Source organism: Sorghum bicolor, chromosome 7 (assembly GCF_000003195.3).
Source record: "Sorghum bicolor cultivar BTx623 chromosome 7, Sorghum_bicolor_NCBIv3, whole genome shotgun sequence".
Taxonomy (NCBI): Eukaryota; Viridiplantae; Streptophyta; class Magnoliopsida; order Poales; family Poaceae; genus Sorghum; species Sorghum bicolor.
Window position 1 is genome coordinate 8,496,027 of NC_012876.2, and position 27,406 is coordinate 8,523,432.

General features: G+C 48.1%; 1 protein-coding gene across 4 annotated transcripts; it reads right to left on the reverse strand.

Annotated features, from left to right (window-relative positions):
- LOC8085150 (general transcription factor 3C polypeptide 3) lies at nt 1,711–27,101 on the reverse strand. 4 transcript variants are annotated; one of them, XM_021464312.1, is made up of 18 exons: nt 26,486–27,101; nt 26,009–26,123; nt 25,349–25,456; nt 23,718–23,899; nt 16,946–17,141; nt 15,843–16,100; nt 15,188–15,334; nt 8,912–9,020; nt 7,821–7,934; nt 7,509–7,678; nt 5,722–5,840; nt 4,745–4,817; nt 4,583–4,660; nt 3,958–4,084; nt 3,577–3,691; nt 2,887–3,077; nt 2,696–2,808; nt 1,711–2,347 (listed from the first exon to the last, which is right to left on the reverse strand). In XM_021464312.1, the coding sequence occupies exons 1-18, from the start codon at nt 26,737–26,739 to the stop codon at nt 2,078–2,080; spliced, it is 2,739 nt and encodes a 912-aa protein (XP_021319987.1). In that variant the 5' UTR covers nt 26,740–27,101; the 3' UTR covers nt 1,711–2,077. The 4 variants fall into 4 exon arrangements, 3 of the variants coding, with proteins under 3 accessions (XP_021319987.1, XP_002445208.2, XP_021319988.1); XM_002445163.2 differs by lacking the exon at nt 4,583–4,660 and having other exon boundaries at nt 26,486–26,864; XM_021464313.1 differs by lacking the exon at nt 2,696–2,808 and having other exon boundaries at nt 2,100–2,347; nt 26,486–26,864.

Below are 27,406 nucleotides of genomic sequence, written 5' to 3' on the forward strand. Positions count from 1 at the left end.
GACTTGGGCGAGGGAGATATGGACTGGACTTGGGCAAGGGAGCGGACAGACTGGACTTGGGCGACGACGACGGACTATATTGATGGAGGCGCGTGGGACTCGCGCCGAAACACGATAGAAAATTTCATTGACCATGCGGGAGAGGAAGACGCGGCCGCGGACGAGCGATGGCAACTCGGATTCGCGTGTGCAATTATACGCGCGCGACATCGTGATTTGGCAGCTCACAAGTTTGGCAAGTCACTTTTGGCAAACTGTTGGAGATTGATTTTCTCTAGTTTTGCCAAATTTTGAAGGATGGCAAGTCATATTCATATCTGTTGGAGATGCTCTTGTGAGCAAAAATATCCTCCAACAACCTTTTAAATTAGATATCTAAATATATATCTCCCTCTGTCCTGTAATACAGTGCATTCTAGTAATTTTAGGACAAATTAAGACGTTATCATTAATGTGATTAATGGTGATTGGTTGATAAATGAAAAATATTTAATGCAAAATATGTTTTTTTCTCTAGAATGTATTATATTTGAGGAAAAATTTTGAATACTAAAATACACTATATTATAGGAGGGAGGGAGTACATCTCTTTTTACATTTCTCACTGACCAAAGATAGCGAGTGAGGATGGGTCTAAGGTATGAAAAAGTTGTTAGGGATACAAAGATACAGAAAATGATTTTTACTCAAATAACTCTCTAAATAATGATTTAGAAAGTAAATCTCTTTGGAGATGCTCTTACTTCAAAAGCGTAAATTAAATGGCACTTGACTATAAGGAATTTTAATTGATTGGAGATGGCGCGGGAGACACTAGGTACAACATTTGTGTTCACCAACGGTTTCTCTTTCTCACCCACCAACTCCAGAACCTCAGTGTCAGTAGCACCCACATAAACATATTGAACTAGTGTCCTAACTCCTTTTCCCCATAAATTATTAGAATCCATTTGGAACAAGGTCATTTTTTCGGGTCCCTATGGTAATTGAATAGTTTCCTCAGGCCATCACACTGTGAAATTTCTACACTACCTTAGCCAAAAAAAAATCCCCTGAAAAATACCACATTATTGAAGTTGATTAGGATATTGCCAAAGCATACGAAAAGGGTAAGGAGACATTGAGTCAGTGTCAGCAGATTAGTGACTTCAGATAGTGATGCTGGTGATAAAGATGGTTGCCGAGTGTGCTTGGGCCCTGAAGCAATACAAACAATGCAAGTTGCAGCTGCTTTTTGGCTGTGCCATAGATTCCACTTTACTTTTCCTAGAATATCCCCGTGCTAAATCGCCACTGGTTCTTTCCTTCGATTTTCTTATCCAGTCCATTTGTTGATCAACTCCAATCAACCTAACTTTAGAGTTTGGCGTGGTGCATCCCAGCATGATTCCACCAGGAGTTGCAATACCCTTATATTGCACAAGAAATGTTGCTTATTTGCATGATGAACAATTGATTATGACTCAGTTCAGAATTCAAATTATATCAAACCACAAATATCTTCGCTGTTTTGTTTGTACTCGGGGCAAATTGCAGTTTTCGGTAAGACATCACAGCAACCATCAAATCCACAGGTATTATCCAGACAGATCCGAATCTTGAAGGTATGAATACTCAACAACCATAATTTTTTTTTCCCAAATCCCAATGGCAGACAAGGAAGCTTCTACATATGGCGAAATAAAGATCTTATCGGTAAGACTTCAGGCAAGGAAGCAATTCGGTCTTTGTTCATATTTTCCATATATACAAAAATTCAGTCATGAATTGCCAATCAATCACATGAAGCAAAGCATCCCTGAACCACTTGCTGATAACACAGCATTGTGAAACCAGAATATATACTGTTTACATCTGGATTGAGCATGTTGTCAATTATTCAGCTACACACATCTAAAGTCACTACTGACATGTTACATCGATGTTCTAGCTTTATAGACTAGCTTGATTCTAGGCTAATGCAAGGAACCTCGAAGGATCTGATATTCAGATCCCAACAACTTTACCCCTAGGCTAATGCAAGGAACCTTGAAGGGTCTGATATTCAGATCCCAACAACATTGTCCAATACCAACTTTTAGATAGTGCAGTAAGTTTTCAGAATCCGTCTTGCAAGATCGGTAGCTCCACTTTTCTTATAGATTAGATGCAGATTGAACGCTGCCTCTCTACGCACGTCACAGTACCCTGGCCTCAGGTCCTCTGGCACACGTGAACCAGCCTCGTATGGAAGCTTAGGTATGGGATGATCTTTCTCCTCGATTGCCAAAGCCTTCTCGTAGTAAACAGCTGCCAAGGTATTCAGGCCAATGTGGTGATATGCCCGAGCAATGTTGTACAAGGCTTCCTACGACACACAAACATAATTCCACTGTAACTCACCAAATTGCCGGCACTCCACAACGAAAATAGGAACATGCTAAATCAACACATTAAATCAGTATGGAAACAGAAAATCCTATTCCTATTCTTGGGACCTTGGTTAAAAAGTTCTTAGATCAACAGGGTGGAGGCACTTGGATCGAGGAACATGGTACAATACTTGTGGAAGGTTTTTACACTGCAGGAATATAATTGTTCCGATTGACATTCCCAGGACAAGGAATGTGGCATCATTCCAAGTTCCTGGCTACTATGTCCGGGACTGAAGGGAAGAGCATTATCCGCAGGAAATATCAGAAATTTAGTGCCAAACCTGACTGTTATCACAAAGGCGAAGGTATCTGTACAGGAAAGCAAAAGCTTGGACAATGCACTGGTTCTTATTCTGAAGCCTGAAGCCAAGGGTCAAACTAATCAAGGCAGTGCCTACAAAGATTTAACAATATGATCCATATCCTGTATAGTGATGCATATTGATAACAACTATGGTCACTGGTGACATACCTACACAAAGATTAATAAGAGGGTTTTCTGGGTCCAACTTATAAGCTTCCAGGTAATCCCGAGCAGCTGACTGATGCTGACTTATAGCAGTAAATCGATGCCCAGATATGATTATCGGAGGCACACAGTCAGGTTTTGCTTCTCTTGTCCGAAGGAGATGTTTGAAATGCTGTGGAAACCTGTCCTCTATTCTGCAAAGCAAATGCCAATATAAAATGTAAATTTTGAACGGCTAACTATGTTCATTCATATGTTTTTGTCCCACAGCTAGAAATATATAAACAAGGTGTCCTGAGTTCATTAGTTCAATGCTGCTGAAGGGTCCTTGAATATATTGCATTGACATGACAATCAGCTAGAACATTTACTTATCAGCATAAATTCCAGAATGGGACAAAAAAATTGGATGTTGAACAGTGTAGTCACCATTAGGCCAACATATTTTTGTGCCAGTAATTCAGGTGGGTTCTTTTCATTCTCAACTTCAGAATTCAAAGATCGGGGAACGAGTCATGATAGGTCCATTATCAGCCTTATAACAATTGACAAGCAGTTGAAGTAACCTCCCGGTAGATTAGGTCTTACAGAATTAGTGAGTCAACTTATACATAATATGTGCAAGGCTACAAGAATGAAATGTTCACTAGCGTAATACATAAATACAGAATAATGTGTATTCTAAATAGTCACCTTGATATCACCTTATAGTAGGAATTCCATGCAGCAAGAGAATATGGGTGCTGCTGAACAACATAACGGACATACTTAAAGCCATGACTGGGATCTGGAGCTCTATAAGCTATTTCTGCAAAATCAGATTGAATATTATCGAATTAAAAGTGCTGCTCCACCTGCTCTTTCCTATGCTATATTTTTTTGTTATTATTTTTACTTTCAGCCCTCAAAAGATGTGCAAAATATTGTTATAATGTTAATAACAGATGGAGTAAGTCCAAAACCCTTTCCATTGGAGAATATCTAGTCTCAAGTTGAAAGCACAAGATGGTGTTCTTTAACGATCCAATTTTACGATGTTGTATCGTATGCTACGGTAAGGTTAATAGATCTTACGAGCACCCAAGGATCTGAGTTCCTCTTTTTTGTCATCAGTGAGTGTGTCATTTCCAAGTTTGAGAGTTCGGTTGATAATCTGCAGTGCATCCCAATATCGCTGCAGCAAAGCTAATGTTCGACAAAGCTATAAAGATAAAGGTCAGAAAAGGGAACAATTAATAGTTAGGATAATACTAAAAAAAAGTACCAATAAGCAAAATAACAAAAAATAATGTGACAAAATAAGAATGGAGTCTAAGACAAAAGCATATACATCCTTTTAGTGCAAGGACTATTTTAGCTTTTAGTGCAGAAGTTGTCACAATAAGTAAATGCATCCTTATTGGAAAATGAAGTTGCAGGCAATGTTGATTTAATAAAATTATTTTTTGGTCATGAAGAAACATTCCTGCCCACTCAATCCCATCGAGACTTCTACTTATGAGTGTTGAGGTATCCAACAGATGCAGACAAAGCATAGGCAATGTTTATGTGTTGTCAGCTTCAACTGCCAAACTTGTTTAGAAACCTCTAGTGTAATTTACTCAAACTGTATGATCATTGGCTAATGTAATGTACAATAGACAACTGTGAAGATGAAACCTAGGCAAAAAAAAAGTAGGAGAATCTGGCAGAAACAAACATTCAACACAAGCTGATGATGCTCCTGCTCCACATTTGTCAGTAGACCAGGAACAGGAGGAACTTGCTTTGTTCTTGGCTAAAAATATTGAACAAGAAAAGTATTAGGTCTTATTGGGGAAACTACCTACAATATTACAAACAGCAGAAGAAAAAAAAATACCTGATCATCAGGTTTTAACTCATTTGCAGCTGCCCTTTTCTCAATTATTTTCTTTGCTCTGTTTGCCTTTACTCTATTGAATTTAACAGTATATCAGCAACGTCAATGGAAAAAGTGAAACAAATAATTAAAAAATAATCAGAGATAGAACGGAGTCAATTATATAAAATTGAAAGAGATTAAGACTGTTAATATAGCACAAAATTTATGCAATGACAAAGAACAAGGAACATGTGCAACAGATTCTATCATGTGCATGGACAACACAGGAATATGATCATACGTCGCAATTATAGCCAGATATATACTACACAACCCATGCATCATTAGACCTTTACCAGAGGAGGCTACTTATTTTGTTTTCATAAAATAATATCATTCAGAACATATAAACAATTGTCACAATACACACAAGTGCATTCTGCTACGTGAGTCCTTGACTGAAAATTTAAATACATGGACAAACATTTTCAGGGTTTTCTGTGCAGCTTCTATCTTGTCAGGTTATATGGATTTGTCAGGTTATATGGATTTGTACTGATCATAGGAGTACAAAATTAAATTTTAATTTGGTATTCTGAGTTCTAATTCCTAGTTCATGTTACAGTAATTACAAAAAAAGGAGGCATGGATGTACCATAACCTAATGCAAAAAATATCATGGCCTGGGTCCCATACTGCGGAGAACCAAAACCAAAGGAACAGCAGCATTCATGAATAGTGCATGATGAAGTGCTTATCTTTACTTGATATAGTCTGTACTCTATAATACAGATATATTTGCCTCTCATATTCACCAAATCACCATTTTATGCAAACAAAATGTTATAACCAATTGTGGAATCTATGGAAACAGCGAATCATGCCCTGCATCAGGTACTAGGAATCATGCCATAAACACTCTGTATTAACTATGCTTGTAGAAAATTAGTATCAACTATCAACTAAACATAAGAAATGGCCAATGTTGTACTTACAATTCATCAGGTGATGCTATTGGCTTTAATCCTTGAAATACACTATCCCGGCGTTGCTCACCCAATACTTTGACTCTTTCATGCAGAACAGTGTTTGGAAGCTTTTTCATTGGCCTGACCTGCTCAATTAGAAACAAGCTATATGTTTTGAAAGCACATAGTAAACTTCCAGCTCACCAACAAAATATTTTTAGAACTCTGGCTATCACATTGCTCATCAAGAAAACAACATGACTTATGTATCTTATACATTTAGAAAATATATAAGTAAAAAAACCGAACAGTGCAACAAGAGCTCAGGAACAATAGTTGGATGCGCTCGCTAAGGGGGAAAATCACCTCGACTGTTCACTTAGAGGAATTTGTGTCCCTTTGGATACGTATGCAGGATGTGCAGCTTCAGGAGGGCGTTAAGGACTCCATCACTTGGCGTTGGACACAGGATGGGATCTACTCCACCCGTTCGGCTTATAGAATTCAATTCAAAGGCTCCGTCGTCGTGTTCAGTAATGAACTCATTTGGAAAGCACAAGTGGAGAACAAATGCAAGATCTTTGCCTGGATTTTGGTGCAAGATAAAATTCTTACGGCGCACAACCTACAAAAGAGAGGATGGCCACACCAAGCAAACTGTGTGTTGTGCAACGGTCCCCTTGAAACCGGCCTCCACCTATGCCTATGTTGCCCTTTTGCTAAGGCGGTTTGGGATCAAATCCTCTCCTGGGAAAACTTCACTGAACTACAACAGCAGCAGCCTCAGGCCAACCCCATCCATATTAGAGCATGGTGGGAAGAGGCGGCAAGGAAGGTGCCTAGTTTCGAACGCAGAAGACTCAATGGGGTAGTAATCTACACCTTTTGGAACATTTGGAAAGAGAGAAACAGGAGAATCTTCAACAACGCCATAGAAACAGTGTCGCAAGTGGCCACAAGAATAAAGGAAGATATAGAGCAAAGGAAGAGAGCTTTCGCTTATGTTTAGCCGCTGTTTTGGCCCTGGGGAGTGTCCCTGTTTCTGGGGGCCTTAAACCCTCCTTTTGGAGTGCCTTTGCTTGTACATAAACTCTCTTTCCTTACCTTAATTGACAGGCAGAGCTCCTGCCATTGCGTTCAAAAATATATATATATATATATAAGTAACCAATTTTCTGATGTTCACTATACAAAGTTCCCATACTCACTTCATCGGCCATTCAACACATTTCACAAAGTTTGACCTTCATGATGTTTTGTGCAAAACACCAAAACTGTTCCATTAGTAGAATTTGCAGCCTTTGACATGCTTTTTTTTTGGTTAACAATACCATGGATCACAATGAGTTGATGAGAATCCATTATAAGGTTGTTAAAATCACAATTCTGAACCAGATTGGATCTCCAATGGCAGGATCGCAAATTGTAGGGTCATAACTACTTGGAATAAAAATTAGTAAATTCAGGAGGCATTTCAAGATAGATATTGCTGCAGTACTTATTGGCATAGAGTGTGGCATGCCCCTCGGTCCTCTTGTCCCCCACTTCCCCTTTGTACAGTGGTGGTGTTCTTTTTGTTGTTTCTTAATATAATAAAATCCTTACAGTAGGGGTCTCCCCTGCTGTATTTAAAGTTCAAAAAAAAACAATCCTGGCATGAGAAAAAAAGAAACAAAAAGGCATATTTTCCATAAAATGGAAGCAATTGAAAAGGGAGGTATAAAAACAGTAGAGACGAAACAAATAACAATAATGCTACACACATCTTCATCAAGCAATACATGAAAACCATATATGGAAAAGATCATATGTACCTTTCGATTAGCATATTCAACATTCAAAGTTTCTAGAATAGGATGAAAAATTGTGTCCACAAAATCTTCCAGCTTGCCTTTATTGTAATAAATTTTTGCAAGCTGCATCTTTACTTTCCCATCACACCACCAAGGTTTCTGTTGGTCTGGAGTATTAGCAGACTGCGCCTCTGCAAAAGACAGCATTAGTTGATAAAACAGCAAACTACTATACCTGGACTTTTGGGAGGATGAAGTAAAGTGACAACTGCATAGAAAAACACTGAAAAAGACATCAATTAGCTGCATAAAACATCTTAATAAGTACTATACCTGGAATTTTGGGGGGAGAAAGCAGAGTGGCAGCTTCATCTGTCTTGTCATCATCAATAAGAAGGGACGATAAGGTCAATCTTATATCGATATTGTCCTTCATGCTTTGTAAGGCTGAGGTGAAAAAGAAGAGAAGACATACACTATGTCAACAATTACACATTACACAGAACTAAAGCACCAGCATATATTCATTATTTTGATAACTATGCATGCCAGAACCCAGTATTGAACATACTATAAAGCACAGAAAGATGGACCCCTTAGAAGGTCCATCATTGATGATTTTTTTGACCGAAGTCAGCAGGGGAAATCCCAACCTATTTTTTTGCATTTTTTTATTCTAGACCTGTTTAAATTCGCTCCCACAGGGAGTCAAACCCAGGCCTGCTGGATGCTACCCAGGTGCTCTAACCACTAGGCTAGAGACCCTTTGGCATCATTGATGAAATTAACAAAGACTAATCTTTAAGGCTAGTCCAGTGCATGGAAACATACTCATTTAATGTGCGCTTCCTAGGATAAAATGCTTATGGCATAGGATTTATAATGACAAAAAACAAATCTGTAACATACTAGAGATACTGATTGGTCTCTGTATCCAATGTCTTGGAGTTTGTATATTACTGCATCAGGGTGCAGCAGTATCTTTGGCACATGGTTCATTACAATTTGATCATATCACATGCTGCAATTAGTGAACACAGGCTGTCTTGGATACTGGATTATGTTACCATGCAATGGAGGGAGTGTTTCGTCCCAACAGTATCATACATTCATACCATGTATCCTACGTTGCAGCCTATGCACTGGCCTATGCATCCAACAATACGTAGATAAGAGTCAAGTATTATTAGTGTAGTCAGAATCATAATAATTCAATTATGATAGAACATAAGCTGGGGATAGCTCCTCTCCATTAGGTAGCCACAGAAGTAAAGTCCCTTTCATAAAGCCATCCCAAATTAAGGATATCTGGTAATATTAATGCTCAAAAATATGGTGCAATTCACACTGGCAATAAACCTTTAGAATCCATCTGTAACTAATGTCAAGCAGAGAAGTGCTTCCTCAAGGTAATGGAACATAACCTTTATAAAAATAAGGAATAGCATTTTTTTTGTCCCCCAAGACCATGTAGCACTGAGCAACCTTGACATACGAACTACCCATTTCTTTGTGATCAAAGTATAAGCCACCCTGGAACAAGTAGGAGTACATAGTATAATCAGCTGAGAAGAATTAAGAAAGTGAAGCAAAGAAGCAACTGAACCAAAAAAAAAATCAAGAACTTAAAGCAGACATTGAATGTCTGAATAAATTGTTCCAGAAATCTTCTAAACTCTTCAGGAGTTAATGAACCTGAACACATTTTACATGGCCAAAGTCCATTAAAAGGTGATCTAAAGACTTCAATCTATGTATCAATATGCACAAGCACAAAAGAAAATAGCATGTTGACTTTGACACTCTGGATATGCTCCAACCAATATGCTAACCTGCAAGCTATAAAATATTTGGTGAACATGTCTCAGCAAACAAAGCTACATGTTTGCACTTCAATTGATGAGTATCCACAAGACTTCTATTGGCAATGTATAAACTTCAGAACACCTTTTAAGCCAATTAGTATATCAGGATGATGTAATAAAGTGAGCTCTCAAACGTAGGAATGTATATTTCATGACATTTACATTTAAGATCAACCATAGAATCTGCTTTCCACTATTTTTTTTTCTGTACCAACTATGAAGGGCCCTAGACTTCAAGGGTACAATATCAACCTACGAATATACTAGCTTACATGTTGCATCCCATGTTCATCCTATATTCTCTCTAGCAATGCATAGGTGATTCAAATTTTACTTATGCCCCTTGAGATGACCATAGCTCTTTCTTGCAAAGAAAATTTTTAATGTAATACCGACTGTGCTACTACACTTGTCTCTGATTCCCTCTCCAATGATTCATAGGACTCAATTGCTCTTTGTTAGACATATATGTGTTTATGTATGTGTGTGTACATAGCTGGACTGGGCCTGGGCTGTGTGCTTCTATAGCCGGCTGGCTCTCTCCTCTCCACAAAATGGCAAGGCCGAACGCATTATTCGCACCTTGAACAACATCAGCCGCACCATGTTGATTCATGCTCACATGCCTCCACCCTATTGGGTTGAGGCACTCGCCACAGCAACGTACTTGCTGAACCGGTGACCCTGCACCGCCATTCGCAACGCTATCCACCATGCTCTACTCTACAGCACACAACCAGATTACTCTCATCTTCGTGTCTTTGGGTGTCTTTGCTACCCTAACATGACAGCCACGGCTTGTTACAAGCTAGCTCCTCGTTCCACAGCTTGTGTGTTTCTTGGATATCCCTCCTCCCACAAGGGGTACTGCTGTCTCGATCTCTCAACACGGCGCATCATCATCTCACATCATGTTGTTTTCGATGAGACTTGCTTTCCCTTCGGGCTCTACTCAACTAGGTCATTGCCTAGCGACCTAGACTTTTTACTTGCAGGTACCACAGTTCCTGCACCGAGCACCGTTCCTGAGCAGCCACACCGTGCTCAGGCAGTCCTTGAGGAGCTGCTTGACGATCCCGCTATACTCTTTCGCGGGCCTGTGCTGCCGGCCCGAGAGCCTGCTGCAGCAGCACCTCCACAGGCTGCAGCGGCTCCTGCACAGCCTGCTGCAGCAGCAGCTCCTGCACCGGCAGTTGCCCCTGCTCCAGCCAGGGACTTTCACCTGCAGTACAGCCGGCGCCCCCGGCCTCCGGCCACGGCACCTGCCCCACCACAGCCGGAGCAGCAAGCTCGAACGCTGGTGCTGTCGGCCCCTACTCCGCCAGTGGTGCCACCTGCTCCTTCGTCGTCGACACAGGCACCATCTCGGATGGTCACTCGGTCATAGAACGGCTCTATCCGGCCGGTTCAGCGCTACGGTTTCTCCGCCACCGTCGTCTCGCCGATCCCGGCGAACTACTGGAGTGCCTTGGCTGACCCCCAGTGGCGTGCTGCCATGGCTGACAAGTACCAGGCACTCATCGACAATGGGACATGGCATCTCGTTCCTCGTCCTCCTGGCGCCAACATTGTGATGGGCAAGTGGATTTTCAAACACAAATTCCACTCCGACGGATCGCTTGCCCGCCACAAAGCGCGCTGGGTGGTTCGTGGCTTCTCTCAGCGCCATGGCATCGACTACGACGAAACGTTCAGCCTCGTCGTCAAGCCTGCCACAATCCGTGTGGTTCTAAGCCTTGCAGCATCGCGCTCTTGGCCAATTCACCAGATCGACGTCAATAATGCCTTCCTCCATGGGCATCTGGTAGAGATGGTGTACTGCCAGCAGCCTCCCGGCTTCGTCGACCCTGCTCGACCTGACTATGTTTGTCTTCTGCAGCTCTCGCTCTATGGCCTGAAACAGGCCCCTCGGGCATGGTACCATCGTTTTGCAGCATACCTTCGACAACTTGGCTTCATCGCCTCCGCCTCCGACACGTCTCTCTTTGTGCTCCAAGGGGAGGCGCCACAGGGTACCTGCTCCCGTACGTCGACGACATCATCCTCACGACATCCACACAAGGTCTCCTATAGCGGATCATGGCGCGGCTGCACTCCGAGTTCGCAATGACAGACCTCGGCGATCTGCATCACTTCCTCGACATCTCTGTCACGCAGTCGCCAGAGGGTTCGTTCCTCTCCCAGTGCCAGTACGCCGTCGACCTACTCCAGCGAGCAGGCATGGCCGAGTCTCATCCTACAGCCACACCAGTTGACACTCGGGCCAAGCTCTCCGCCACTGATGGAGCTCCAGTCACCGACCCCTCCCAGTACCGGAGTCTCGCCGGTGCATTGCAGTACCTGACACTCACTCGTCCCAACCTCACCTACGCGGTTCAGCAGGTGTGCCTCTTCATGCATGATCCTCGCGAGCCTCACTTCGCGTTGATCAAGAGCATACTCCGCTATGTGAAGGTCACTCTGTCCACCGACCTCCACCTCAGCTCTGGCCCGGTGGACTCCCTCACCGCGTACTCTGACGCCGACTAGGCGAGCTGTCCGGACTCGAGGTGCTCCACGTCCGGCTACTGTGTCTTCCTCGGCGAGTCGGCGACAACTTGATCTCTTGGTCATCTAAGCGCCAGACAACGGTGTCTCGTTCCAGTGTTGAGGCCGAGTACCGAGCGGTGTTGTTGGCTTCGCCAGCTTCTACAGGATTTTCACTCGCCCATCACCTAAGTGACTGTTGTCTACTGCGACAATGTTAGCACTGTCTATATGACAGCTAACCCTATCCATGACCGTCGCACAAAGCATATCGAGATTGACATTCACTTCGTCCATGACCAGGTTGCTTTGGGACAAGTTCGGGTGCTCCATGTCCCGTCGACTCACCAGTTCGCAAACATCATGACCAAAGGCTTACTTGTATAGTTGTTCACTGACTTCAAGTCCAGTCTTTGCGTCCGAGATCCTCCCGCTGTGACTGCAGGCGGGTATTAGACAAATATGTTGGAGTAGAGTATATTAGGCCCATGAGGCCCATGTATGGAAACTATAGAGCTACCCATTCTAGGGTAAGCCCAATCAATAGACAACAAAATTTCAACATGGTATCAAGCTAGGGTTTCCTTCCTCCCTCCCCTTCCAAGCCAGCAGCCAGCCGCCGCCGCAGCCATGGCCGGCGGTCCTCCACCCTCCCCCTCCTACTTTTCGTCCTTTCCCCCGCTCTTCCCCTCTGCCTGGGCGCACAGACCCCCTGGGTACGCCCAGCGTCCTCCAAACGCCGCCTCTGCTACGGCTGCCCTCATGGCAGAGGTCGTCGAAGCTCAGGACGCCGAGGATGCCAACCCCAATGCCGCGAACTCGGCCCCCACCGCCCTGCCTGACGCCGCCGCGGATGCAGTGGCCGCCGGCGTGCTCCTGGGCGGCGCGGGTGCTGCTCCGACCCTCCACGACGCGCTCCACGGCGCAGACGCCTCCCTGGCGCATGGCGCGGGCCGCACGGTCCAGCCCCCTCCTGGCACGCGCGGCCTCCTTGCACACGGCGTCGGGGCGGTCACGGCCCTCCATGACGCTGCTTTGGCCACGGCCACCGCCCAGGCCGCCCGCACCGAGGACTTCTTCCACCTGGGGATGCCGCCCTGGACTCACAGCCCTACTCTGGCCGCAGCCAACACCCAGGCCGCCCGCAACGGGGACGTCTACCAGCTAGGGATGCCGCCCTGGACTCCCACTGGTGCTGGGGCGGAGGGCACAAACCTGGCTCCTCAGGGCGCTGGGGCCGAAGGCGCAGAGGCGCGCACTGCCACGGCCCCGTTCCCTGCCCCACCCCCATTGTCGTCAAACATGGAGCAGCCCGGCTCTGCCCTTGCAGCCACCCTTGTCGCTGCCCGGGCCGCTGCCACGGAGGGTCAGACCCGCGTGCGTGTGGCCACCCTTGTCTAGGAGCGCGAGCGCGCATCGGCCGACGCCCTGGCTCGCCAAATCGCTGAGGCGGAGCAGCTCCTCGGCCTCTCTACCTCCAACGACGCCGAGGCCACCTCCTCTGGTGGGCGCGATGGGGGCACCACTTCTGGTTTGTCCCACACCACGGCCATCCACCACGACCCGAACGATCCCCTCGTCGCCCAGCTTCACTACCAGGCAGGGGGGTTCAGAACATCTAGCTCCTCGTCTCGGTCGTTCTCGAGCCGAAGTTGCCCTCCTACGCACGTTGGCACGACATGGTCCTGCTCACGCTCCGTCGCTACGCCCTCGACGAACACGTCCTCACCGATGCCACGGCTGCGGTTCAGACCGCCTCATGGCTGCGCCTCGACAGCATCGTCCTCAGCTGGATTCTCGGGACGGTCTCCCCCGACCTCCACGACCCCGTGCGCACCTCCTCGAACGCTCGCCGAGCCTGGCTTGCGCTCGAGGGGCAGTTTCCAGGCAACGCCGAGACCTGGGCCCTGCGTCTCGACGTGAGCTTCCGGACCTTCGTCTAGGGGGACCTCTCTATCAGCGAGTTCTGCCGCCGGATGAAGGGTATGGCGGACTCTCTCGGCGATCTCGACTGGCCCGTGGAGGATCGCATCCTCATCCTCAACGTCCTCCGCGGGCTCAGCGACCGCTACACTCACCTCTGGAAGTGGATCACCCGCCAGCGGCACTTCCCCTCTTTCCTATAGGTCCGTGACGACTTTGTCTTGGAGGAGCTCACTCGGGCCCCCAGCCGGGGTCAACCTCCACGCCAGGCTCTCTCTCCACTCCGGGGTCCTCGACGTCTTCGACCGCACTGGCTGCCACTCCACTACCGCGCCCGCCTGCTCCGTCGCCGTCGTCTCTACTCGATACTCCTCCCCCCGGGCCAAGCGGGGGTGGGGGGGCCGTGGCGGCTGGCGTGGTCATGGGAAGGGCCGTGGTGGCGGCGGAGGGGGCCGTGGGAGCAATCCGGCTCCGCCGGCCCCACGGGCTGCGTCCTGGCCCACCTTCCACAACCCGTGGTCGGGGCGCATCTCCATATGACCTTACCAGGCTCCGGGGGGCGACCCTCGCCCGTCAACCGCCATATTCGCCGCCGCATCTCCGGGGTTTCACCCGGCGTCCCCATGGACTCCAGCCTCGCCTGCGTGGCCTCCACGTCCCGACCACCTCCCAGTTCGTCGACATCTTCACCAAGGGCCTCCCGTCCTCGACCTTCACCGAGTTCTGCTCCAGCCTCAACATCACCAGTGGCTAGTTGCGTCTGTGCGGGGGCTCGTGTGTTCTGTGTGTTCTTTTCCTGTCTAGTCAGGAACTCCGCTGCGCCGGTAGTTCAGGAGTCAGGACTGTGGGGGGCTGTTGGAGTAGAGTATATTAGGCCCATGAGGCTCATGTATGGAAACTATAGAGCTACCCATTCTAGGGTAAGCCCAATCAATAGACAACAGAATTTCAACAATATATAGTCTAGTCCTATATTCATTGGGCTATATATATGAAAGGTCAACCCCCCCCTAAGAGGGTGTGAGGTGTTTCCCTATCTCTCTACAATAGGTATAGCAGATTATGGATAGGAATAGGGGAGGGGATCTTGTTTGGTTATGTTTCTATAAACCCAAGATCTATGGACTATATATAAATGTACCCCTGTACCTTGATAACCAATCTACAGTTTCCACACAATCTTCATTGCTTTCACTCTCTAGAAAATTTAACAGCAATTGCAAGATCCAGTTCAAAACTTCAAATGCATCATACTAGGACTTCCAAAAAATGCCACGATACTTGAGTTAAATTGGAAAATAAAGATATTCCAGCCACTCAGATTTAAAATCAACCTTCACATACAAATATTGGTGAGAGATGAAAACAAGGAGATCAATCACTCACATCATTATGAGTAGCAACATTTTCAATCAGCAGGTAAAACTTTACTGCATACTCATATTGTCCCATTTTTTCTAAAGTGCTTGCAAGTTCCTTAATCACATCAATGTTTTCTTTTGATGGCTCCAAATGCACATCACGAAGGAAAATCTGCACAGAAATTATGTGTCATGATAACTAATTAATCAGATCTGTATTATTTTAGAGTGAGCTTTGAGGAACAAATGACACTATGTAAGCAAGCTAATAATAAATAATCAAATTTACCACTCTTTCTTCAGTACTCACTCCATCCAGTAATGGAAGGCATATTTTAGAATGAGTCATCAAAAGTAGATTATGGCCATTGATTTTTCTTCCAAAATACTGCCAATTGCTACAGAATCAACATCATTTAAAAAGGATTTTGAATATTAGTATATTACATAGTTTTCCTACGTGGAACATGCATATAATTTAACTAATTGTTGGTCAGAATTTGTAATGTTTGACCATTTCAAAACAAAATACACCTTATATTGATGAACAGAGGGTGTACATATTTAGGGAATTCTGGCATGACTTTACTTGAACCAAAGAGAGCAGGGGAAGGGATTCAATCTAACAAAGATGAATTCCATCGTATGATATACGTACAACAGAAAAGTCTGGAACAAACCTCAGCATGTTTCATGTCACCGCAATATGCATGGCAGATTATTTCTTTTGCCTGCAATTGTACTGGTAGTTTCTCTTGAGATCCCAATTGTAGCTGAGCCCTCTTGATCTGCCTTAGTGCTTCACTAAGAACATTATTTCTTAGATAAAGTGATATCAACAAATCTAGAACACTCCAATCAATGTTGGAAGTTTGAGTATTGGCATAGTCTTCCAACAAATTAATAGCTTTGTCAATTTGACCACACTCTCTGTACATCTGAAAGAAAAAGAATGAATCAACAAGTAGCCCAAAATCAACCCAGTACAATGACACATAAATACCAAAATCATACTTCAGGGAATAAAAGGTGCAAGAGATAAAGGTTGCCAGAACATAACCACCCTTAGATTGAAACAACGCAGGATTATGTTGCAAAACTGGCAGAGCCTAGTAGAGGCCATACTCCCCCCCCCCCCCCCCCCCCCCCACACACACACACAACACCAGTAGCTAAGATAAATTAATGAAGGTTTACATATATATTTGCAAGTGTAAACAGGCCATCTAAAGAGTTTGATATTCACCCAGCAAACTGCGCATGTATTGGCCTCATGGCCCATCTATCTCCAGCGAGTAGTACTAATTCACCAAAACTGTGATTAATCTGGTAAAAAAGCTAGTTTGCCACTGGTTGCAAAGAAAAAGGAATAGTTTGCTTAAAGTTTCCAAAACCAAGTGAACAGAAGATGGGAACATGAGCAGTAATAATATATACAATCAATGGAAATTTAGGGGCTAAACTGGTCTCTGATTGGAATATAAAAGCAGGCTAATTCTGATGTGAGACAACTTCCTAGTAGTTTCTCAATCCTGTAAGAATTCATGCATAAGAAATACAAGGTATGTGGATTGTGGACTGGCAAATTGGCACTGGAGAATATGGAGTGTGTTCTTCAGAAAAATTTGACCAAGAACAGATAAGCTAATACTTCTTTTAACATGTTCCCTTGCAGCATGTCAGATTGTTACAAGGTGACGGTTACCAATGTGTGCTACACTAATCACTAAAGTTACAGTTAGTTTCAAGTGATAGTCAGAACAAACTGACATATGTGACATACCTGTGCTGCTACTTTACGAACAGCAATATTGGCAGGATAAATTCTGACTATCTGTTCATATATTTCTGCAGCTTTCTGATAGTCACAAAGATTGCGATACATATCACCACAAAGATACTTCAGATCTACATCTTCTGGATCTGCTCTCATTGCTTTTAAAATACAGTGTCTTGCCAGAGAAGCATCCCCTTTTTTCCTGTAAAATACTAGTCGATGAGGCCACTATCCCTATTTTATTTAGAATGGCTCAAAGAAAAGGCAAAATCGTGTCAAATTATCAGCAAATAATGGAAGTTATAATTGCTCACTGTTAGACTTTCTGATTTCATTATTGGGCTAACCCTAATCAGGGTGGCCATATAGTTAGGGATACATGGGCCTCATGGGCCTAGCCTCATGGGCCTAATACTCATATACTCTAACATCCCCCCGCAGTCTGAACTGCCGTCGCAGCGGAGTTCGCAGACTGGACACGAAAGAAAAGAGGTACAACACACGAGCCCCCCACAGACACAACTAGCCACTGGTGATGTTGAGGCTGGTACGGAACTCGGTGAATGTCGAGGACGGGAGACCCTTGGTAAAGATGTCGGCGAACTGGGAGGTGGTCGGGACGTGGAGGACCCGAACATCGCCGACAGCGACCCGGTCCCGTACGAAGTGTAGATCGATCTCCACATGCTTGGTCCTCTGGTGCTGGACCGGGTTGGTGGAGAGGTACACCGCACTGACGTTGTCGCAGTAGACCAGTGCGCTCCGGGAGAGAGGGCTATGGAGCTCGGCGAGGAGCTGACGGAGCCAGGAAGCCTCAGCCACGCCGTTGGCGACAGCACGGTACTCCGCCTCGGCACTAGAGCGGGAGACGACCGGCTGTCGCTTGGACGACCAAGACACCAGGTTGCCGCCTAAGAAGACGGCGTAGCCGGAGGTGGAGCGGCGGGTGTCCGGGCACCCGGCCCAGTCGGCGTCGGTGTAGACGACGAGCTCGGTGGAGGACGACCGTCGGTGAAGGAGAAGACCGAAGTCGACTGTGCCGCGGAGGTACCGTAGGATCCGCTTGAGAGCGGCGAGGTGTGGCTCCCGAGGATCATGCATATGGAGGCAGATCTGCTGTACTGCATAGGTGATATCCGGCCGAGTGAAGGTGAGGTACTGAAGTGCCCCGGCAAGACTCCGATAAGCGGTGGGATCTGTCACTGGTATACCCTCAGCCTCCGATATCTTGCCCTGTGTGTCAACCGGAGTGGAGCAGGGCTTGCAGTCAGTCATCCCAGCTCTCTCCAGGATATCAAGAGTGTACTGCCGCTGGTGAAGGAGTAATCCAGCAGGGTGAGGCTCAACAGTGACCCCGAGAAAGTGATGTAGAGCACCCAGATCCTTCATGGCAAACTCCTGCTGAAGTGATGCAATGATCCGCCGAAGGAGTGACTCAGTGGAGGCTGTGAGGACAATGTCATCAACATAGAGCAGCAGATATGCAGTCTCTGCCCCATGGTGATAGATGAACAGAGAGGTATCTGACTTGGCCTCCACAAACCCCAAAGTCAGCAGAAAAGCAGCAAACCGATGGTTCCACGCCCGGGGGGCCTGCTTGAGGCCGTAGAGAGACTTGTTAAGCCGACACACCATGTCAGGACAAGAAGAGTCAACAAATCCCGCCGGCTGACTGCAGTAGACTGTCTCAGTAAGAACGCCATGCAGGAAGGCATTCTTGACGTCCAGCTGATGCACGGGCCACCCGCGCGTGAGAGCCAGTGAGAGCACCGTGCGGACGGTGGCCGGCTTCACCACCGGGCTGAAGGTCTCGTCGTAGTCGACACCGGGTCGCTGAGTGAAGCCCCGGAGAACCCAGCGAGCCTTGTACCGCTCAAGTGTGCCGTCAGCCCGGCGCTTGTGGGTCCAGATCCACTTGCCGGTGACGATGTTGGAGCCCGGCGGTCGTGGCACCAGATCCCATGTCTGGTTGGCGAGGAGGGCCGCGTACTCCTCTTCCATCGCGCGGCGCCAGTGAGGGTCCAGCAAGGCCTCGCGGACGGAAGAGGGTACCGGTGAGACCTGCGAGTCCCCAGGCATCGCCGCAAGAGCCCGGGGCTGCAGGGTCCCAGCCGCATGTCGCGTCACCATCGGGTGAACATGACGCGGGTGTCGGTGAAGGAGCGGTGGGTGGTACACCGGCGTCACGGCCCGAGTAGCTGGGTGCCGTGGCGGCGGGGTCGGTGTCGCCGGCGGGGAAGACGTCACCGGTGGCGCAGGTGACCCCGGCGAAGAGGGGGCCACCGGCGCCGCCGGAGGCAGCGGCGCCAGCCGGGCACGTCGCTGGTAGACGCGCACCGGCTGGGCGTAACGTGGCGGTGGGGCCGTTGTCGAAGGTGCCGACCCCACGTCGGGAGCACGTCGCTGGTAGACACGCACCGGCTGGGCGAAGCGTACCGGTGGGGCCGGTGTCGAAGGTGCCGACCCGGGACCCGCATCAGGCGCAGGGGCCGGGCCGGAAGGTGACACCTCGGGACCCGGGCAGGGTAGAGGCCCCGAGGTGTCACGGGCGACAGGCGACGTAGCAGTACCTGCAGGAAACACCGGAAACGGTGGCTGGACCACTGGGTCAGTAGGAAACACAGAGGAGAGGTCATGCTCCGAGGTGGAAGCAGGAGTGGCAGTGGTGGAAAAGGGGAAGATCGACTCGTCGAACACCACATGGCGAGATATGAGGACTCGACGAGAGGTAAGGTCGTAGCGTCGGTACCCCTTGTGATCCGGGGAGTACCCAAGGAAGACACAGAGAGTCGAACGGGGTGCCAGCTTATGAGGAGCGGTGGCGGTGGTGTTGGGATAACACGCACACCCAAAGACTCGAAGGTGATCATAGCGAGGAGGGGTACCAAAGAGAGCGTGGTGAGGTGTGGGAGCTGGACAAGCAGCGGAAGGAAGGCGGTTAAGGAGGTAAGTGGAGGTGTGCAAGCTCTCGGCCCAGAAGCGAGCAGGAAGAGAGGCCTGGAGCAGGAGAGTGCGCACGGTGTTGTTGGTGGTGCGAATCATGCGCTCAGCCTTGCCGTTTTGAGAGGATGTATACGGGCAAGACATGCGCAACTGGACACCGTGAGAGAGAAAGAAGGCACGGGAGGCGGAGTTGTCGAACTCCCGACCATTGTCACACTGGACAGCCTTGATAGTGAGGCCGAACTGAGTGGACACCCAAGCGAAAAAGTGGACAAGCGCGGGGAAAGCATCAGATTTTGCACGTAAAGGAAAAGTCCAGGAATAATGAGAATAATCATCCACCACCACAAGATAGTACTTGTATCCAGAAATACTAATGACAGGAGAGGTCCATAAGTCACAATGTACAAGGTCAAAAATGCGGGCCGCATGAGAAGAAGAACTAGGAAAAGGAAGACGAACATGTCGGCCCAGTTGGCACGCATGACACAAATGCTCATCGTGAGCCCGAGTACATCGAATATCGGAACTACGACTAAGCTGCATCAAAGCATCACGTCCAGGATGGCCGAGACGCCGGTGCCAAGTAGTGGAGGTGGTGGTGGCGAAGGCAGCTGACAAAACTGGCGAAGGAGGCGAGGCAGATGCCGGAAAGCGAAGAGTGTAAAGGGGCCCCGTGCTGTCACATCGGAGCAGAGGACGCCGGGAAGCCAAATCCTTCACAGTAAGACCAGAAGAGTCAAACTCCACAGAACAAGAATTGTCAGCTGTAAAACGACGAATAGAAAGAAGATTGTGAACCATAGAAGGAGCAACAAGAACATCAGGAAGACGAAAGGAAACATGGGGGCCGGCAGCACCCACAGAGGTGACAGGAAGACAAGACCCATTAGCGACCATAATGGACGAAGGGAGAGATGGAGAAGGAGGGCGAACAGAAGAAAGTATACCGGGGTTAGGAGTGGTGTGGTAAGTAGCCCCAGAGTCGGCGACCCACTCCGGCCCGACTGGGGGTGTCAGGGCCATGGTGCTGAAGGATTGCGCCAAGGCCGCCTGGTCCCAGCCGGCCGACCCGGGCAAGGGCGTCGGTGGAGTAGCCCACGAGGACGCCGGAAACGGGGCCGCCCACGGGGTCACTGAGGGGAACCCCGGGGGAGCACCCGCAAGCATGGCCGCCGGCGGGCGAGGCTCGCCACCGGAAGCCTGGAACGGCCACATGGAGATGCGCCCTGACCATGGGTGGTTGTAGGATGGCCAGGGTGCACCTCGTGGAGGTGGCAGCGTCGTCGTGTTGCCCCCACGACCTGCTCCACGTCCCCCACCACGACGACGACGGCCGCCACGGCCCCCCCCCCACCCCCGCTCGGCCCGGGGGGAAGAGGACCCAGAAGAGACGACTGTGGTGGGGTGGCGGGACGAGGTGGAGTGGTAGCGAGAGCAGTCGAGGAGGAGGACGAGGACCCCGAAGCGGAGGTGGACCCAGGCTGAAGGCCCTGAGTAAGCTCCTCCATGACAAGGTCGTCACGGACCTGCAGGAAGGTGGGGAAGGGCCGCTGCCTGGTGATCCACGTCCGGAGGTAGGAGTATCGGTCACTGAGCCCGCGGAGAACGTTGAGGACCAAGATGCGGTCCTCCACGGGCCAGTCGAGGTCGCCGAGGGAGTCCGCCATACCCTTCATCTGGCGGCAGTACTCGCTGACGGAGAGGTCGCCCTGGACGAAGGTGCGGAAGCTCGCGTCGAGCCGCAGAGCCCGGGCTTCGGCGTTGCCCAGGAACTGGCCCTCGAGCGCCAGCCAGGCCCCGCGAGCGCTCGGGGTGTTGCGGACGAGGTCGTGGAGATCCAGGGAGATCGTCCCCAGAATCCAGGAGAGGACGACGCTGTCGAGGCGAAGCCACGAGGGGGTCGGGACCGCCCCCGCGGCGTCGAGGAGGACGTGGTCGTCGAGGGCGTAGCGGCGGAGGGTGAGGAGGACCAAGTCCCTCCAGCGAGCGTAGGAGGGCGACTCGGGCTCAAGGACGACCGGGACGAGGAGGCGGATGTTCTGGACGCCCCCTGCCTGGTAGTGGAGCTGCACCACGTGGGGGTCGGCTGGATCGTGCCAGACGACCGAAGCCGATCCCGAGGACGTGGTCCCGACGTCAGGTGAGGCTGGAAGGCCGAGGAACTGCTCGGCGTCGGCGATCTGGCGGGCCAAGGCGTCGGCCGCGTCTCGCTCACGCTCCCAAGCAAGAGCGGCCTCACGCACGCGGGCCCGGCCCTCCGCAGCCGCAGCACGAGCAGTGACGAGGGCGGCGAGCAGGGAGGAGTCCGGACGGTGCATCACGGGCGGCGGAGGCGGGGCAGGGAAGGGGGCCGCGGACGGAGCTCCCGCGCGCGTCCCTGCTGCCAGACCAGGGGCCGGTCCCCTGGGCAGAGGCCCCGAGGCCGTGAGCAGCGGCAGAGAGGAGACATCCGGAGGCATGCCCAGGCCAGCTGCGATGGCAGCAGCGGCACCCCGGGCGTAGGCAGCCGCGGTGGCCGCGTCGGGCGCGTCCTGGTCACCAGCCAGAGCGGCCTGAAGGCCAGCTCCGGGCGGCGCGGTCGCCTGCAGGCGGACGTCGGTTGCGGCTCCGTCCGCATCCGCGCGAGCGCCATCCTGGGCGGCGTCCGCCGGCTCCGCGCGCGCGGCCAGAGCCGCAGCCGCTCCGGCGGCCAGGCCAGCAGCTGCGCCAGAAGAAGTAGAGGCAGGGGCGGCGGCTCTGGGCGGCGTCTGCTGCGCGATTTGCGCCCAGGAAGAGGGGAGGAGAGGAGGGAAGTGGTTGAAGTAGAAAGGAGGAGGAGGGGGATCAGGCCGGCCGGCCATGGCCGCCGGCGGCGCGCCAGCCAGAGGTGGCGGCGGCTGGGGTGGGCAGAGAGCAGGGGAGGAAGAAAACCCTAAGCTGATACCATGTTAGACTTTCTGATTTCATTATTGGGCTAACCCTAATCAGGGTGGCCATATAGTTAGGGATACATGGGCCTCATGGGCCTAGCCTCATGGGCCTAATACTCATATACTCTAACACTCACAACATATGTCTAATGTAGAATGCTGATACACTATATCAAAGGAAAACTTGAGGGTGCAAGAGCAAAAGGAAAAGAAAAAGCAAAAAAATCGGCCCCTGGAGGAAAGCCTCCCCTGAGGGCAGAGGCATTGACAGAAACATAGATGATTCTCTCCCACAGGGTTGGTAAAAGGCCACAAAGCTTAGCTATCCACGACACGCCACTGATGGCAAGCGTATCATGCTGCGACCATGAAAATAGCACAAGAGTGGCCTTTTTCTTTTGAGAAAGGGGAGTTGAACTACCAACATGTAGGCTGCACATCAGCATCCCTACCACACGTTCTCACAAAAAAGGCATATTATTCCATTAAACAGCCACATTAAAATCTGGAATAAAAATAAAAAACAATTAGCAGCCTAAAGACTGATCCAAGATGTATTGCTATAGAGTGAACACAACAAAAACTAAAAGCCTATAAGCAGCAATTCCAATGTGCCTCCTCATCACCCCAAATCTACATTTAATGAAGGGAACCAAATAAATAACTAATGGCTACAACTCACCTAACAAGCATCGCACTGAATATGGAAAGGTTATATTGCAATAAATAATCTAAACATATGCAACTTGTACGAAATCACAATATAGATGCCAAGTGCATCCACATTCAAGCATGTATGAAGATTTCATCTCATTTAACTCCGTATGCAAGATTTCTCTCAGAAAACTGAGGCAAACTCGTCAAGGTCAATACACTTCTTCACAAAGATAAGGTCAACAGAAAATAGTACGAAGTAAACTCACTTTGCCAAAGGAATGAGTTTCTTCCACAGAGATGCATCTTTTGGGGAAACATATGCAGCAAGCATCAAGAAGTTTATGGCTTTATCTAGTTCACCGATCTCATTATAAATGCTACCAAGTAGATAATATGAATCTGACAAATTTGGCGCAATTCGCACAATCTCATGTAGTATAGGAATTGCCTGCAACAAAGGGCATCGGCACAATGTTAATGCTAGACAAATTGAAACATCACAAAGAATCGGAGCACCAAAATTGCAGACGACACAGTTCTACTCATGTCCCAGATGGCAGTTTACCTAACCATGATGAGGTGATGACACTTGCTAGGGAAGAATTAAAAGGTTAAGGTTATGGAGTTTGGTTTGGGCTCAGGGTGTCTTAACTTGCTACCCTTGAGCCAATTGGAGGCTAGCGCTCTAGAAGGCTCTAGGATGTGGTCGGGTTGTTTATGTAAAAAAACAGGTGTGTGTAATTCGCTGCAAGGTGTGAGGAGTGAGTGAGTAGATTTTTGTACGAGAACCCCCTTTCTTTTTCTTCTTATGTGTCCTAGAAAAAAAGGTGAGATAGAAAAAATAGCTACTCAAAAGCTCTTGAGTTTCATAGAACCTAAACCAAACAGACACTACTGTTAATAATCCTGAAATCGTAAAACAAGATGAGTTATTATTCAACAATCCAAAGCTCTACAGAAGCCATTTCTTATGTCTCGAGCAATGTTTTCAAGTCATCCGATTAATTGCGATTAATCGTCCTAATCGGTCCCTGGTGACTGATTAGGGGTACCGCCTACTCATACAAGTCGTCCGATTAATCATGATTAATCGTCCTAGTCGGTCCCATGGCCACTAGGTCTGACTGGACGACTTGAAAACATTGGTCTCGAGTCAATTGACATGGTAGTGAGGTGACGCAAAAGAGTTCACCTGAGGTCACTAGGTCCAGTTAACCACACAGGCTAAATGGTAAAGACACCATGTATAATGATGCTTTAAAAGGAGTTCAAAACGAACCCAGTACCCACTAGTATCCTACTCAAAAACAAGTTCAACCATGAAACTTCAGTATTCCAGGTAGGAAGTTTAATACATATTAAGTAATCAGCTCGTAATCCTCCTATTTTCGGTAGTAGTTCTTTTTTGAGCTAGTAATCCTCATTTTTCTAGGAATAAAAATACTCCGATCAAAATAACCCAAAATACTAATCCTCCTAGATGTGAGCTGCAAGATAAACTAGCTCACAGTGAATATAGCATACATAGAAATAATAACATTTGGAAGCTAAGAGTTTGGATGTCTATAACGGGCTAATGCAGTGTGATATACTTGCTTAATGACAGATTAGTTGCTATATGCATGCCAACTTCTATTTGTCAAAATACTCATGATAGCAGCAGTTATCATGGTCATCTTAACAAACAATCCAGCGGAACAACTATTTATTGTACGACATAATTTTTGGTGCAGAAACTCAATCCCAGGATAAATAAGCATGCAAAGAAGTAAGGTCATGACCTTGCTGGTAGGAATACTGTATTGAATTGGGAAAGTAACATATCAAACTATGCATCAAATTACTTGTTATTTGTCAAAAATATAATTTATAGAAGTAAAAAAGTTAGATCTTAGACCTCGTTAAATTTTTCTTCAGCAAAAAGTAGAGTAGCATCACCCAACTTTTTAATAACTTCAGCGCTGCCCTTATTCTTTGTTCCTTTCTTTCTTCCCCTTCTCTTGCCCTGATAAAAATGAAAGAAAATGAGAAAAAAAACTGATTTATTAATGCGATAAATATGATAACAAAAAAAAAGACAAACTGCATTGAACACATACAACACATCAATTGCTATAATCCACATAATAATCGCTTTTCAGATAAGTACGAAAAGTCGAAAACAGTTTGGGCAAAGAGCTTGAAACAGCTAATATATCTTCAAATGTAGCTAGAAATGAAAGGGAACATACTTTAATTCAACTGAATAGAACGTTGCATAAAAAAACAACAGGCACGTCTCTCAGTCAGTCAATTCTGACTGAGACACTTTTACATTAACAAGATGGTATTCATAGTTCCTGCATGAAACCACCATCCACAGGCCATGATGCTGATAGACACTGAGGAATTCTACAGCCAATGAACTCCAAGATAGTTTGGGTCTACTGGTATGTACTTCATTCCTGTAAGATGTATGGAAAGAAGTGTACTTTGTTTGTTCTCTCCATGGACTGAATACCATGAGGATTATTCTAGCAGAATTTTACCAAATGACTTAAGGAACGGAGTAGCATACATCTTTCGACCTTCTTTTGCGCCGAAGACCAAAGCCTTCCATCAGTTGGTCGAACATGGTTGCTGCTTCCGCTTCTGAAAGTTGATCCTGTCTTGGCCTTTTGGAACCCTCCTCCCTGGAAGATGACCAAGAGTTCTAAAACACATATACTACAAAGACAGTTCCCTGTAACAAATTACATGATGGTTCGCACAAATGCATGAAACAGATTAACTATAAAAGGCATCCAAGAGAATTACTTCAAAAAAGACATCCAAAAGAATCACAGAGGATCATGAGAGCTCCACAAAAAAAAATGAATAACTGAAGCATACTGAAATATAAGCATCGAAATAGATAGGTAAGCATAAAGTTGCATTTAATAAAAATCTAAGCCGAATCATACTAGACGGATGATGAGCAACAAAATTGTGTTTGCCAGCATGTCTACACAGATTACCATTCGAGTATTGACAGACGCAATCGAAATTTCCGCACCTCTGGGGTTGGTCCTCGGCAAGGGCCTTGCGCTTGCGCGCGGCGAGCGCCTCGTAGTCCTGCGCGTGGGCACGCATCGCCGCGGCGGTGGTGCTCCTCTCCGCCATCTCCACGCAGTGCATCGCCTCGTCGGCGTCACCGAACTCGAACCCGTCCTCCTCATCCTCGTCGAAATCCTCATCCCCGTCGCGCCCGCGATCCCCCGCCTCAAGGGCGGAACCTCGCTGGTCGCCATCCTCCGTCACAGCCGACATCAGCGGAGAGGTGGTAGTGACGCGCGGGTGGCGGTGGTAGTATCAGGGCGCAGGACAGTGCCGAGGTGCCGCTGCTCCGAGCAAAACCCGCCGCCCTCCTCCGACCACCTCGGCGCTCGCCACGTATACGGTCGCAACGCCCGGCGTGAAGCAACGGCTAGATGACTGGGCGAGAGCGGGAGCGCGTAGGGCACGTGATGGACCTAAGCAGCACCGAAACTGAGTAGTCGCCGGCAGCTCGGACGGCGGCGGCGGCGGCGGCGGGGAATAAGGAGCCGGCGAGCTCGCTGTGAGAGTGAGGCTTATCGAGCGCGCGCGGAGAGCCCATGGGCCGTATGGTAGGGATCCTTCGCATCCGGAGGTGCGGCGGAGGCCAAGAGCTATTTACCGTTTCCAACTACACATAAAAACTCCTCTCAAAAAAAAAACTACCCATAAAAGCTATTTTACCCAATTCTATACTGGAGCTTGTTAAAACAACTCCCTATCTTAATTTTTAGTCTCCTCCAACAAAGTAAAAGAGCTACTTAAAAATAAAAAAAAGTTGTCAAATATCCTTCTCAGCTCATAGATTTCTAAAGTCGAAAGAACTCTATATCTCTCCTCTGTCGACCTGTTTTCACGGTACTTCTCGGACGAGAGTTTGTTTTCGCTGCAAGATCTATTG